This window comes from Coccinella septempunctata, chromosome 1 (assembly GCF_907165205.1).
Source record: "Coccinella septempunctata chromosome 1, icCocSept1.1, whole genome shotgun sequence".
Lineage (NCBI taxonomy): Eukaryota > Metazoa > Arthropoda > Insecta > Coleoptera > Coccinellidae > Coccinella > Coccinella septempunctata.
The window spans coordinates 34,237,681-34,252,295 of NC_058189.1; the positions used below are offsets into that span (position 1 = coordinate 34,237,681).

The 14,615-nt window shown below is 32.9% G+C and overlaps 3 protein-coding genes across 4 annotated transcripts in view; 2 read left to right on the forward strand and 1 right to left on the reverse strand.

Moving 5' to 3' along the window:
- Positions 1-850: 850 nt before the first annotated feature.
- LOC123319193 (protein lines) lies at positions 851-6,645 on the reverse strand. The gene is made up of 2 exons (XM_044906059.1): positions 6,200-6,645; positions 851-6,116 (listed from the first exon to the last, which is right to left on the reverse strand). Exon 2 carries the CDS (start codon positions 6,068-6,070, stop codon positions 3,851-3,853), a length of 2,220 nt encoding a protein of 739 aa, XP_044761994.1. The 5' UTR covers positions 6,071-6,116; positions 6,200-6,645; the 3' UTR covers positions 851-3,850.
- Positions 6,646-6,929: 284 nt separating this feature from the next.
- LOC123310741 (proteasome subunit alpha type-1-like) lies at positions 6,930-8,640 on the forward strand. The gene is made up of 2 exons (XM_044894383.1): positions 6,930-7,711; positions 8,315-8,640. Exons 1-2 carry the CDS (start codon positions 7,000-7,002, stop codon positions 8,425-8,427), a joined length of 825 nt encoding a protein of 274 aa, XP_044750318.1. The 5' UTR covers positions 6,930-6,999; the 3' UTR covers positions 8,428-8,640.
- A 3,208-nt stretch (positions 8,641-11,848) lies between these two features.
- Positions 11,849-14,615, forward strand: part of LOC123310367 (carnitine O-palmitoyltransferase 1, liver isoform) — a 57,336-nt gene continuing 54,569 nt past the window's right edge. Inside the window, exon 1 of one of the 2 annotated variants that reach the window (XM_044893837.1) lies at positions 11,849-12,145. The gene's annotated coding sequence lies outside the window, so the exon portion shown is untranslated. The remainder of the gene's footprint in view (positions 12,146-14,615) is intronic. The other variant, XM_044893844.1, reaches the window with a different exon arrangement.

Here is a 14,615-nt window from a genome sequence, read left to right on the forward strand (position 1 = left end):
TTTTTGTTTTTTCTGGTAGATATTTCTTTCGTTTCCGACTTTTTGCTTAATATAACTTTTGCTGATAAAATTTAATTTTTATATGTTTCATTTAGCATAGTTCTGTATCTTGAATTTTATTTTCTCCAGAATTGAATAGTCTCTTCATTATATCCCTGTATTATAACTATTATATTTACCGTAAGTTATCCAGTTTTTTTTTCCTGAAAAATTAGTCATTCTAAACTTATAAACTGACTGATCTACATATCCCCTGAATTTACTAATAAAACACGAATGTTTTGTCGTTTGAGACGTCGGACCAGTAAACAATTTTAAAAATCTTATTATGCTTGATCATTGAAACTCCTACCAATCCTATCATAAATTGGTCCATTATATGGAAGATCGAAAAACAAAATGGGTGACATTTTTAATAAAACTATTGATATTTTCAGATCTGAGAAAAGGATGATTTAAATAGGTACCCAAAGAGGTGGTTTCCGTTTCTCTAATTGATACATCAATGCACGAAAAATAAGAATACTGATAGAAGATTTTTAAGTCGCTATTTAAATATGTAATGCTTTTCCTCATTATTCACCAAGTTCAAACCCACTGTGGAAATTTTCCAATGAAAAATTTAACGGAACCGTCAAAACATTTATTCAAAGCCAAATACTAAGCGTTTATCAACTTGATTGGATATGTATTTTTGAAAAAAATATTGATATTTTCTGGGAGCCAGGCAGTGTTGTTTGTGCTTAGTTTCTGGATGGGTGACCGCTTTGGTTATCATCTTGGATGATCACGCAAAGGCTCCTGAGGTTACAGGAGTACTTTTCTAATTTTTTTCAATAAAAATAATTTATACTGAAAAATTATCTATTTATTATACAAAATGAGCATTAAATAAGGTTAACTCTATTTGACAAAATCTGGAGATTTTCAATTAAACCTAATCTGTATTTAGCCTTACAAAAATAATGAATTTCATTTTCTGATATTGCATTGTATTTTTACAATCGTATATATTTACAACTTTATGAAGGTAACTATAATTTACATATTTTGTTACACAGAGGTGAATAAATATGTTCAATAAATAGGAAAAACTTAAATAATTGAATGTACACAAATGAAATTTAAATTTACCAATATTATAAGTACAGGTTTGAATTACATATACAGGTATGCCATTAGAAAGGAGAAGGGGAAAGACATTGGCTATTCTGAATACACTATATTTAGGTCTCACTAGTCCATTATTAAGATATATTGCTCATGAAACAAACAATAGGTTCCGTTTTTTTCTAATAAGGACCTGGATTTTTCGAATGATTTATGAGTAAGTCACTTGAATTTGCATAAAAAAAAATATCACCTAAATTGAAAAAATACTAACTTGCAAGACTCTTAAATGCAGTATATTGAATCCAGTGTGGAAATATATACAAATAAGGTTTCTCAGTAAGTAAATTGTAAAAAGTGAGTAATAATTCCAAATATCATAACAATAACATACAACTACTACAATATTGAATTGAACAGACGGTTTGATGAATGAATAACATTAATTTTTCAGATTAGCAATTTTCTGAATTTTTTGTTGAACACAAGATTGACATTGTTTCTTTTACTATCCAAATCCAATTTTTCCATGATTTATGAACAATGACCTAACAAAAGTCTAATAGATATTCTCACCATTAATAAATTATTTACTCCATCATAACACTCATGTGAAGTTGGTGCCAACTTTTTTTAAAAACACAATTTTATTTTAAATTCTGGGTACATTTAAAAGAGTTCTGGAATTACCGATACAAATTTTGTATAGTTGTGGCAAATAGTGGATTCTAATGAGAAACACAAATTAGTGGCGCTAACTTCACTCGGCGCCGCCTTTTTCGAAAAAATTAGAGTTCTGGTGCTATTTTTCGTTGAAGAAGAAAGAGTTCTAGAGTTCTTGATCGTTTTTAAAAATTCTGCAAAAATACAATAATGTAGAACATAGGTTTTTGGGCCCTTGAAAAAATCATTTTGAGAGAAAAAAAAAGAGATATTTCAGTTCTGAATAGCGCTCGGCGAGTGGAACAAAATATGTCAAATGACTTTTATCGAAAAACAAAACATCATCATCAGCAATAATAAGATCAGAAATTTGAAAACTTGATCTCAGAAGAGTTTTGATGAGAGTTCCGAGGAGAGTTCTGAGTAGCGCTCGGTAAGTTCTACAAAATATGTCAAGAAAGTTTCATCGAAAAAACCAAAATTTTCAATTTATTAGCTTTAATAAGGTTAGAAATTCGACAAACCAATATTTTCTATTATGTCAAAAATTTATCTCAGTGTTTTTCAAAAAAGTCGGCGTCAACTTCATACGAGAGGGATAAACATACTATAACAAGGAATGCAGATTAATCTATTTTCATTCAACAAATTAAGGTAGGAATGTAGGACTTGAACACAAATCAACATTTTTAAAAAAGAAAAAGGAAGATGCTAAAAATCATGTATGCGGCATCTTTTGAATACAAGCAGATATTTTGACAATGACAGAATTTCAAATTGATTGTTCATGTACCTATAAATACCCAATAATTTTAGTTCAAAATTTATGATGAAGATTTATTAAGAGAAATAGGGAAAAGCTGATCAAATGCATATCTAATGACAAGGCACATGTGAATCACTAATTATTCATACATCATTTTATATGAACTTTTTTAAAGTTAGCAAACAAAACTGGATTTTATTTGAGTCTTTCACAAAAAGACAGACGGTGCGCCAATAAAGTTTAACTATAAAGATTGGGAATGCTAGAACAAAATGTTGGTTGAGACTTTAGATCATGTACTCTGTAACTAAAAAAATTACAATGTTTTATTGTAAGCCAGTCATAAAAAAAAAGGAAATAACTAAGTTATTCAAGTGACTTAGTATAAACTATACTCGTCTAGCAGTTTTTGAGAATGATTTCAAGAGATTAATTTTAGTGAAATATACAGGGTGTCCCATGATAGATGGCCTATTAGATGTTTACAGAGGACTAATCAGAATTTTGTGCTGAAAATTTGCATGGGAGTTTTCCCTAAAACAAAATGTCACTTCTGCAGCTTCCGGTTATACCGGAAGCAGCCGCCACTTTCTTATTTTAAATGGTAAACCAGTATATATTTGCATCGTTGGATAGCTTCAGCATGATGCCATTCCTTGGTCAAAAACAGCTTATGAGTTATTGGGATTCTCATGAAAAAATGGTGAAAACAGGAGGTCAACTTTCTTCAGTAGGAATTTACAACAATTGAAGACTAACTTCACATGTAATTTGAGTGAAATGAATTATTATCTCCAGAAACTTGAGGTTTGGGTAAGAGGAAGTCAAAAAAACATATGTAAAATAATGTGGAGTCTACAAAAATGTAATAAAATTTGTTGTGTCCCATTTCATATAACCGATATAATCGGAAGAATCACTGTGACGATATTTTAGTTGAATAGATCCCGTCCATTCATTATGATCTACAAGTTTTCAAAAAACTGTTCTCTATATACTTCTGATGTTGTGAAAAACCCTTGATAAAAGTGAAGGTCAGAAACAGAACAAAAATCTTTCAGCATAGTTAGGGCAAGTCCAGTTTCTTTGACCAGCTTTAAAATTGGTCTGATTCTGTAGTCTTGAAATATTTGAAATTTTCTGGCATCTATTCCAGAATGCGGAAACTATACATAATAATAATAATAATAACGATATTATTTGTCCTGAATAAGCATTGATTATATTGTTTTATTACATTTGATACCAGTCAACTGTTTACAATTTACATGATTTAATTCTTTTCTTAGAAATTAAATGAACTTATCAAAATCAACTGTATTCCCCGCCTTCATATAAATTCATACACCCTTTGAGTAGCCTCAAGATGGGATCAATATTATATGGGAATAGTTGCCTTAACACTAACCTAGATATTTGATCGTATAAATTAACTAAAACTCGCATTGCGCTGTCAAATTCATTAGTGTTAGATAAACTCGCTTCTCTACAACATCGCATAAAAATCGACCAGTTTTTTCGAACATACTTAAGGAATCTCAAAAGGTACAACAAGAAGCAAGTCTCATTACTGACTAAATAATCTAAAAGAACATCTGAGCCATGACCGACCACCTTCAAAAATTCCACAAAAGTATAGGAGGGGTTCAACATATTGAACAATTCTGGATAAACAGCACATCTGTCTGGTATTCCGACAATTATATCGAGTGTACAAACCATCGATTCAATTAAATAATCGTCTTGATCACTAAATAAATGAACGAGTATATTGGAAAATGGAGTTTCAGGATGAAATTCAAGATTATTTTTCAAGAATATATCCAATTTTTTCAAGACGTCTTTCATTGATCTACCTATAACCAACATGTCTTGGTTGTAATCGGAATCATCTGAACCTATGCTAGAATCTGAACTGTCTGATTTCGTCTCTTTTATGGAGAGTGCCACAGATTTAAGTACCAACAACACCATCTTCTGTAACAGAGTTTTATCCATATTACTTTGTAAAGGATGTGTGCTAGGTATTGTGCCGACAAAGCTATTGACCGTATAACCTTCACTGCGTCTGTAAGGTAAACTATCTAGTAAAGCATGATCTTTAACAAAACGTATAACAAAATGTGCTAGCCTACAGGTATCATCTGGAATTAAGCTTTGAAGTGCTAAGGTGCTCCCATAACAGAGTACTTCGTTGAATAAAGATAACAGTTGTTTCCATATAATAGAGGGAAGAGAATTATTCAATAACGATAAGAAAGTCTCCAAATGTGCATAAAATGGTTTAGTATCTATTACACTCAGATTATTTCTTACCGATATTGTATTTTCCCATAATTCCAAGAATGTTATGATACATGTTTGAGCTTGTACATTATTGTTATTATCAATCAGAAAACGAATTTTCGATATTAAAATCTGCCATCTGATAGTAAGATTTCTAATAATCAGTCCTTTCACATTGCTGGTATCAAAACTCTCTGAGTCATTATAGGGTACAGTTGAACAATCAATGTTGCTTTTATTTTCAAATGAACTCGAATTGTTTTCTTCCAATACGTGAGTATCAGCATCTTTCCATTCAACAACTCTTTTTATTATTTCTAGAGTAAAATTCATTTTAATGTAATCAACATTATCTAAAGTTAGGAAGCTATACAAAGTTTCCAACCATTCGTTATTCAACTCTGTTTTCGCAATGATAAAGAAACTACTCACTACTTTTGCAGACATAAAATTGATATATCTATTCCTAGTATCACATAATGATAATATTTGTTCCATCAAATTATACTCATTGACCATAATACTGTTACATAAATCTAAAATTTTAGAACAAATTAATCCCCTATTATTCTGTTTTATATAAATGTCGAAAAGTAATTGTAGATTAGATAGAAAATGTAAAATTTTTGAGGTAGGCCATTCTGTTAACATACCACATCGAATTCCTATAGGATTGATGAGCTGGTATCCTTCAAATGGATTTTGAAATAACTCGTCTGATATCCCACATAGACACTGCTTCACTAGCATGTTCTGAAACATATCCAAACCACTTTCCACATTCTCACTGTAGTCCTGTGTAACATATTCCGGAATTTGTTGAACTGGAATAATCTGATCACAACTATTGGTGGTCCAACTATTGACAACTTCGTTAGACAAGTTGATGTTTGGAGCGGGTTCAATTGAAATATTAGAGTCATTGGATTGATAAGAGAAACTGAATATGTCATTAGTTACACTAATAGTGTGATCTTCACTTTCATTATTGCTCACACTACAATCACTTGCTCTACAAGGCAATCTATCGTTGAATTGCTGGTTGATATTATTCAAACTGATATCCTCTTCATTTATATTTACAGGAAGAGATAGATGAAGGGTAGTTAGGCTAGATAGTCCACTGTCAGATGGAAAATTAACAATGAAGTCGGTTTCATCAGACGATTCCACTCCTTCAATCTTCGGTTTCTTCTTCAAGGGCTGTTCAGATGCCATATTATTTCTTCGATTTTGGAGAACCATTAGAAACTTTCAAGACTGCCTCTTCATCAAACGTCCCATTAATTTCCTTAAAAAACAAGAGAACTTTAGAAATTGGCTATAAAGTTAACAAAACAGTGATGCTGATGGGAATTAAACCAAGACTCTCACTTTAGAATAAATATCATGTGTAACATCTTCCAGTAGTCACCAAAAATTTCGTTACCCATACATGAAGTTCGAAATATTTTATAATTTTCCAATATTCCATAACTTTCTCTCTCACTCAAATATTCGTTTACTTCAGTTTGTTGAATTTAAATATTCCTGATTATGATGTATTTAAATACGAAGAGTATTTACACATAACACAACTCCATTGCGTACAGTATGACGCGCAAGTCAAGTTTACATGCACAAGATATCCTACTATAAAGAACGAATTTAAAAATACCAAAATTGTTTAAAACTCATTAATCGACAAATATTCATCTTTAATGAGATCAGTTTTTATGCTAAAGCTCCGAAAACATTTAATTGGTACCCTGATTTTTTGAATGAAGTATTTGAATTGACTAAAATCATGAATGGAATGTGCAATGTTGCCTAGATGGAAAACCACAGATAACAAAACCACAGAGTAGTAAACGACGTAAAAGTTCCATGAAAGTGAAAACAATATTCGTCGTCAAGTCGTCAAACTTACTTTGATGTTTCATTTCAAAGTAATCAGTGAATAATCAAGAATAAGTATTCAATGAAACCACCCGATCCCAAGCCGGGAAGGCTGTTAGTTAGATGTTAATTAGAAGTAAGATATAAGAAGAAGAGATCTGATCTCGTGAACATCGAGATAGATTAATTAATTAAATCTGTGGTTTCTGCTGGTGAGTGACACAGCGATTGTTTAAGCGGTGTATCTCTGGATTCTCTGGGTAATATTTTTGAATAACTGAAAGAACTTGATTAAAATGTTCAGAAATCAGTATGATAGTGATGTGACAGTATGGAGCCCTCAAGGAAGGATTCATCAAGTAGAATATGCTATGGAAGCCGTGAATCAGGGGTCGGCAACTGTTGGTTTGAAAAGTGAAAATCATGCTGTACTCATTGCATTGAAGAGAGCTTCCTCTGAATTATCTGCTTACCAGAAAAAAATTATTACTATTGATGATCATATTGGAATCACAATTTCAGGCCTTACCGCTGATGCTAGAATTCTCAGCCGTTTTATGAGGACTGAATGTTTAAATTACAAATATTCTCATGATGCATATTTACCTTCAAGTAGACTTATTAATCAGCTAGGTAATAAAATGCAAATATGCACACAACGATATGATAGAAGACCTTATGGTGTGGGTTTACTGGTAGCTAGCTATGATGACCAAGGAACGCATATTTTCCAGACGTGTCCATCAGCAAATTTCTATGATTGCAAAGCTATGTCAATTGGAGCAAGATCCCAGTCTGCTAGAACATACCTTGAAAAACATTTAGATGAATTCTCAACAGCATCTGTTGAAGATTTAATTAAACATGGGCTAAGAGCACTGAGAGACACATTGCCTCCTGAAAGTGATCTGAACAATAAGAATGTTTCAGTTGGTTTTGTTGGAAAGGGGCAAAATTTCAAGATTCTGAATGAAAATGAGATTTCTTCCTTCTTGGCTCTGATATCTGGTAAGAAACTATTAGATTGTATATGATCCTACTTGAATTTTGATAAAAGACAGATTTAGCTGGCTGGTTGTCATGTAATTTATAAAGTTTTGCATTAAATTCTTAAGTTGGTCACTATTGACTAAGAAATATAAATTTACAACTCAAAAGGAGCAATTTGCATTTGAAGTTATCTTCATTCACACAAATCAGTAAGATTTTACAATTATCAAATCAATGAATTTCTTCTATTTCTTTAATTCAGACTAAAGGATTCATATAATTAGGTGATGTTGCTGTGCGAATTGATTGTTGTTGATATGTATCAACAATCAGTAATAATATGAACTTGAGTGCCAAAGCACAGAACACAAAGTACCATTCGGCCAGCGAATTGATTTCGAATGCAGCTTAATAACTCACTTTCACTCTACTATATAGGGTGTTTCCTAATTGAATGTCAATATTTATGGGGGTGATTTTTGGGTATGAGGATTTTTTCTTAAAATGGGCCTAAAAATCGCCCCCATAAATATTGACATTCAATTAGAAAACACCCTGTATGTACTAATCGAAGATTTTCTGTGCATAAATTTTCTCTTATTCAATTTTGTTTTATTACAGGAGAAGAACGCAGAGGTGGTGGTGCCGCAACGGGTGCACCTCCAAGTGGCGATCCAGCGGGGGACGAAGCTCCCAAAGATCCATCTCCAGCTGTGGCAATGGACACAGAATGAATGAAAATGTTGAGAATTTAATTTTTCATACATCATGTATGATAAAAATCGATCACCTTTTTTTTCTTTCGATGCATATTGGTTAACTGCTGTGACTGCTTTGATTTAAGGTGTTACACTTCAATTCTTAGGCAGTCACAGCAGAAATTCTATAATGCACGGATATCCCCTCTTTGTATATGCTTTTCAGAAATTAATTACATTTTGCATGTTTGTATTGTTTTATTTTCACTGGTTCACACCGGCGTCTTCGCTCGCTTATTATTTCAATATAATACGCTAGGGAATATAGAATAATTCAACAAACCTTACTACTAAAAATGGAAGCAACAATTAAATCGGAAAGTATCAATTATCAACATAAAAAAAATTAATAAGCATGTAACAAAAAACCGTACGATGAAGAAAACTAAAAACTAACTCCAATTATGAAAAAAAAACTATAATTCCCTATTCTGCTCCATTCACCTACGGTCTACAATAGTGGTTTGTTCCCAATCTAATTCAGTCAAGAACACCCTTTCCAGAAGAAAATTTACTCGGCTTAAATTCAATACCTTCTAAACGGGAAGTATTAATAGACGTTTTCGGAAACTTACTCGGGTTCATTCGATCCCTAACCTTTGCGTTCGTTTACCTAACCCGAACATCTAACCCGTGTTCGGAAAGTAGGGTGCTGCAACCTCGATCACTGACTCGGGTTGATTTTCCGTAACCCTACACAAAAGCAGGGTCGTTCGAATCGCTAGAGTCACCGCATGCGCACTGCAGTTTAGTTTTGTATCTGAAAAACGCGGGAATAAGCTTTCTACTTTCTACTCTTATTCTCAATATTTATTAATTTCTAAGCAAGATTGCAAGAAGATTCTTACGACTTTTTCTTATAAACTCTGTTTATGCATCAATAAAATGTGTAAAGTTTATAATTAATTTGAATGACGTTTTGGTTATGTTATTCTCACGACTGACACTTCCAAATCCTAACCTGATAAGTTCGTGAACTTAGAACCGGGTCAGTGATCCGAGAAGATCCGTCACGTGACCTCAATGGATCGAGTTAGTAACCCTGAGTAAGTTTCCGAAAACGCCTAATGTTTTCAACTGTGGCAATTGCCGCCCCTTCGCTCACTTTGGGAATCGCTAGTCTATGACGCTATCACGATCCTAATTCAAATAAAAATAATCATTCGTAAACCTTTTAATCTTGCCTCGAAATAGTCGTCACTGCCCGGGTGAGTTTTATTTCCTGCCCAAATTCGTATTTCTTCAACCTGTCATCTCGCGAAAATCCATTTGAAAATTATGCTGTAAAAACTTAAAATCATTTTTCATCGGGAATAAACGCCGCAGATAAGGGTCATATTCATTTTTTATTAATTTATTCCATGCCAATCAGAAAATATGATTTCTATGCTTCAAATCGAACATTATTTAGCGGTGTGAAGTTGGCTGACAGAATCCCGAAGTGGAGATAGCGCCAGTGGCGTACACCTCTTCTTATTTTCGCCGAAATAACACAGCAATTCGAACTGAGATTAGAATTTAAGTAAATATGAATATTTGATGATCGATAGTATGGATACATATAAATTTTATAATTTTTACATTTCGTTTTGAAAAATAAAATTGTTCGATTAATTTCTCTATCAATTCGACTTGCCGGTCTGAGGCACGAAGTTTTTTTCCAACTTCTAAGTTTTAATGACTGCCAGAAGGAGATTTTCTCACAAATGATTCTATACTATTCAAGATTCAGATTCCGTAAAAACATTATCTTGCACTGCTTGTAGAATACCGAGCCTCAGATCAGCTGCTCGAACCCATATACGGAAAACGGTCGAAAAGGGGTAGTCTACAAGCAGTGCAAGAAAAATTTATTACGGGATATACATACCCTTTCTCTATGGGGATATATATCCGGTAATAATAAGATTCATATAAATCTTGAATAGTTGACATTTCATTTTTGTGAAAATTTCGTTTTGACAGTCTATTATGGAGAGTAGAGAGAAGGAGAACGATCGCTGCTTTGAGACCACAGATTTTTTGTCCCCTAAAATATGTACCAATAGTAGTAGTTCATGTTTTTGCCAACAGTCGCGCTGGCCATCACGAGAGTGCGAAATTTTGTTTACACAAATCAAATTGTAGTTGGCTCGTTGGCTGAGTGAACTGTTTCCCTGGTGACAGATGATAGGAATATTATTATTGTCGATTTTTGATAAGAGAACAACATATGACCATGGTGAAATGTTGAAGCGTGCGCTAGTATAAGAGTGTTTTGGCATCGGAAAGAAAAGGAGAAGAGATAAAATTTCCGAGAGCATTTTTGAGAGAAAATTGGAAAAAACCTTATCTCAAGAATCAACTCCCAATCAATTTGTGTGTCAAGAGCACTTTTGCGATGAAGATATCAAAAAGATGATGGATTCATTATAAACGAAATCGAAATTGTCATCCCTCGTGAGAAGTTGACTCTTCTGAATAAGAATATTTAACCAATAAAACTACATGGTTCAGAAGTAAATATTCTTGAAGAATTTTGTTGGCATAACATAATATATGGTTTATATCGGTTCTCAGCTGAGTATTGGCAAAAGAATCTACTCTAATACCTAATAAGTGATAAATCTGAGACTGCTACCTTTTGTTGTCTTGATGTGTACTGCTCCTCACTACGGATTTATATAATTTTGAAGATTAGTAAACCAACTAACATAGCTGCTTTCAATAAACAATGATAAACAAAAGTAGGTACAATTTTTTTGATCAGTGATTTCTTTTGAATTTCATTGATTTCGACTTGCATTTTATTGCATATAATTCAGAGAACTCATATTCAATATAGATTTGAAGAAAGGTATTTGAAAAATCATCAGAAAAACCACGATGACACATAACCTTAAATAAAATGAAGGCTGTTCATTTCAAATTGACGCTTGAATCCCCACTCCTTATCGATACCCGCTGTAATCGCAGCGACACCTATTTTCCCCGTTTTTGGAGACACATTTTTAGTACGGCGATCGTTCTCCTTCTCTCTACTCTCCATACAGTCTATAAAACTTCGCAGTTATATCGAAAAAACTTCGCGCCTGTGAGGTGATTTCCAATTCAATTCGTCGAGAAATTATATCGAGCAATTTTATTTTTTAAAAGAAGTTGAAATTATCAAATTTATATTTATTATTATATTTAACTTCTAATCTCATTCCGAAGTGTTATTTCGGCGAAAATAAGAATAGGTGTAGGCCAAAGATTATGATCTTTGGTGTAGGCCACTGGCGGCCATCACCACTTCGGGCATCTTCGGCATTCTGCCAGCCAACTTCACATCGCTACTCTGTTATCTGTTATCTGTCTGTGTGGCGAACCGAGAACGACAGAACAGAACGAAAATCAAAGTTTCTCTATTTGATGTTTATGTTCTGTGATTTGACAGAACACGTTGAATACGGGCTACGGGGTGGAAGTTGTGTTGTCGTTTTAGTTTTATTTTTAGTTTTCACGCGCTGAATTGAAATTTTCTCAAAAATATTTTCTAGTTGCTGTTTTCAATTCAGTTCTTGCAATTCGACTTGAGATTTGTTGGTTATGTGTTTTGGATAGTCAAAGGAATTTCAGTTGATTGTTGAGCCTCTTGTGTTATATAAGTTAGTGTTTTTTCACAAACTGTTTACATTCTGCTGAGTGAGTTCTTCAAAGTGTTGTTCTTTTGGTGAGTGATGTGAAGGATTGTATTCTCATAGATCATATATTGCAAATTATTTGTTCAATTCTTGGGATACTATTTGGATAAACTCGAGTAGCTAACTTTCTCTCATTAAGAAATGGTGTCATCTAAAACTCGTGAAGTTGTTTAGTCGTGTCTTGTGACCCAATTTTTCCAGCAATGCTACCTATCTTCAAAATTCCAACCTCATCAACATATTTATTTTGATGAGTACATGGAAAATCGGCATGAAACTTCTCACCATGGAAATCATTGTATAAGAAAGAATAAAGCACTGTTTGTTGATATTTATCCAAATTTACATTTATTGGGTTCGTTATCGATTCAAGTAGGAGTTCAGCTTCTCATCAATTGCATGTGGTATTTAGTATGATGTAGTAGTAGTATAGATATCGAATATCTTTTCCCTCGTGAATCATCCGAAATCCAAACAAAAATCTTCAGTTAGTCCCATTATTGTAATATAATCATCTTATTATAAAATACTCGATAAAATATAATCACTATTACTATAAATAATAATCACTATATTCTATCTACAATAATTTCGAGATAAAACAATACTTAGAAATATTTCTGTCCATCCTTAGAAACTTGAGTAAATAAGTTTTGAACTCGGTTTTGAATCCAATCACTCGCCAATTTCCAAATCAAGAATATTTTTACCCTGGGGTAAATTTTTTGTTGTTGGTGTTGTTGAAGCCAATATTTTTATTATTTTTCTTTCCTTTACTAGAAAAAATCGAAGGAGTCGTTTGAAATCGCAGTCGACTACTAAAATAAGTTATTCAAAAATTGATCTGATGAGAGTTCCGATTAGCATTTGTCCAGTTCTACAGAATATGTTTAAAAGAAGAATTAAAACAGCTATTTATTAGCTATAATGTAAAAAATTCGAAAAGCCAAAAATTGTATGTTCTAAAAAAATGTCAAGAGAGTTTAATCGAAAAAATTCTCAATTTTTCAACTATAATGTCAAAAATTCGAAAAACCAATACATATTTCGTATTTTGTATATTGGCAGAAAAGTTCAGATGAGAGTTCTGAGTTGCGCTAGGTAAGTTGCATTTTTCCGAAAAGACGACGTGTAAGTTGGCGCCCCTAATTTATTTTTTTTTTTAATAGAAATTCACCGAGAATACATCCTTGGCCGGAATTATTCAAAATTTGTATTAGGAACTCTAGAGCTCTTTCAAATCTACCCAGAAAAAAGGGTGTTTTTCGGGAAAGTCGTACTAATTTTGTAACATTCAGTATTGTAATGATTGAGGAATTCTTCCAAACTGTTTCTGTGTACGAGTTTTTCGGTCATAATTAAATCGATGAAAACAAGTACCTAAATGAAACGCTTGACGAAGCGTTTAAGAAAAAGGTGCACGTACGTTAAGAACCTTGAATCCGATTCGATTTTCTAGAAGGCAATGCCTCAAAACAAAGTATATAGGTAATGTTCTACCATGTTCTTGAATGTAAATCCAGACAACCAGATCAAGTAAAAAATTCATATCTTCCGCACCCTTCTATTATTTTGAATTAAATCTTACTTCAATGCTCAAATATATTTATTATTAATTATTAATTACGCTGGTTTTTAAGTATAAATGGGGAGTTTTTCATGCACCCCTAAGAGGGATGGACAGTAGTTTTTTTATGGCAACCCTAAATTTTTGTGGTCCTAGAAATGGAAAGACTTTTTTGCTAAGGATGGTTTGGTCATTGACGATTTTTTCATCAATTCCCTTATGTTTTTTGAGGTCAATGACATATACTTTAGGGATGATTGGCATTTTTGAAGTGTAAAAAAAGGATGATAAAAAACCCCAATCCATGTCCAAATCATCTCCAGCTCGATCTCCAGCAACAATAAGGGTTACCATTTCTGGCACAAAAAGTCCTACTCGGGTTCCCATTTAAAAAAACAACTCCCCTTTATTCCCCGTAGAGGGTCCATGGAAAACATTTAGGAGTTAAATACCGAGTGTATGAATTTTGCGCGTTACTTTTACTCTCGCTTTTACTCATTCTGTGTAAATACATGTTGTTATAATCTTTTTACCGGATACATATTTGTCTTTCAAAACTCGATAATAATATACTTCTACCCGTTTTGAAAATTATCGACATCTTGGGCGGCTCTGGAAAACCGAAAATATGTTGAAGTCTAACTCTCGACTTCCACCTTCTGTCAAAAAAAGCCTCATCTTTGAAAACACCCTGTATATCGATCCAGTTCTGCTGAAGCAGGTCTATCAACTATACCGATCAAGATAATACGAGATAAAAGTATGTACTCAGAAATACGTATGAACCTAGGATTCTACTTTCATTCGATTTTGTAATGATAAATTTTGAAAGCGTTTATTCCTCGGTTTATTCCTATATTCATTAAAATCTTAATTTCAAATTGAAGTTGAAATAATGGAGTGAAGCATCCGCAAATGTAAACTCAAATGCT

What these genes read in the sequence shown, in the direction of transcription:
- LOC123310741 (XM_044894383.1), top strand. Translation starts at nt 7,000, where the DNA reads ATGTTCAGAAATCAGTATGATAGTGATGTGACAGTATGGAGCCCTCAA. An exon ending in CTTCTTGGCTCTGATATCTG is followed by an intron (nt 7,712 to 8,314) that starts GTAAGAAACTAT and finishes GTTTTATTACAG; the next exon opens with GAGAAGAACGCAGAGGTGGT.
- LOC123319193 (XM_044906059.1), bottom strand. Translation starts at nt 6,070, where the DNA reads ATGGTTCTCCAAAATCGAAGAAATAATATGGCATCTGAACAGCCCTTG.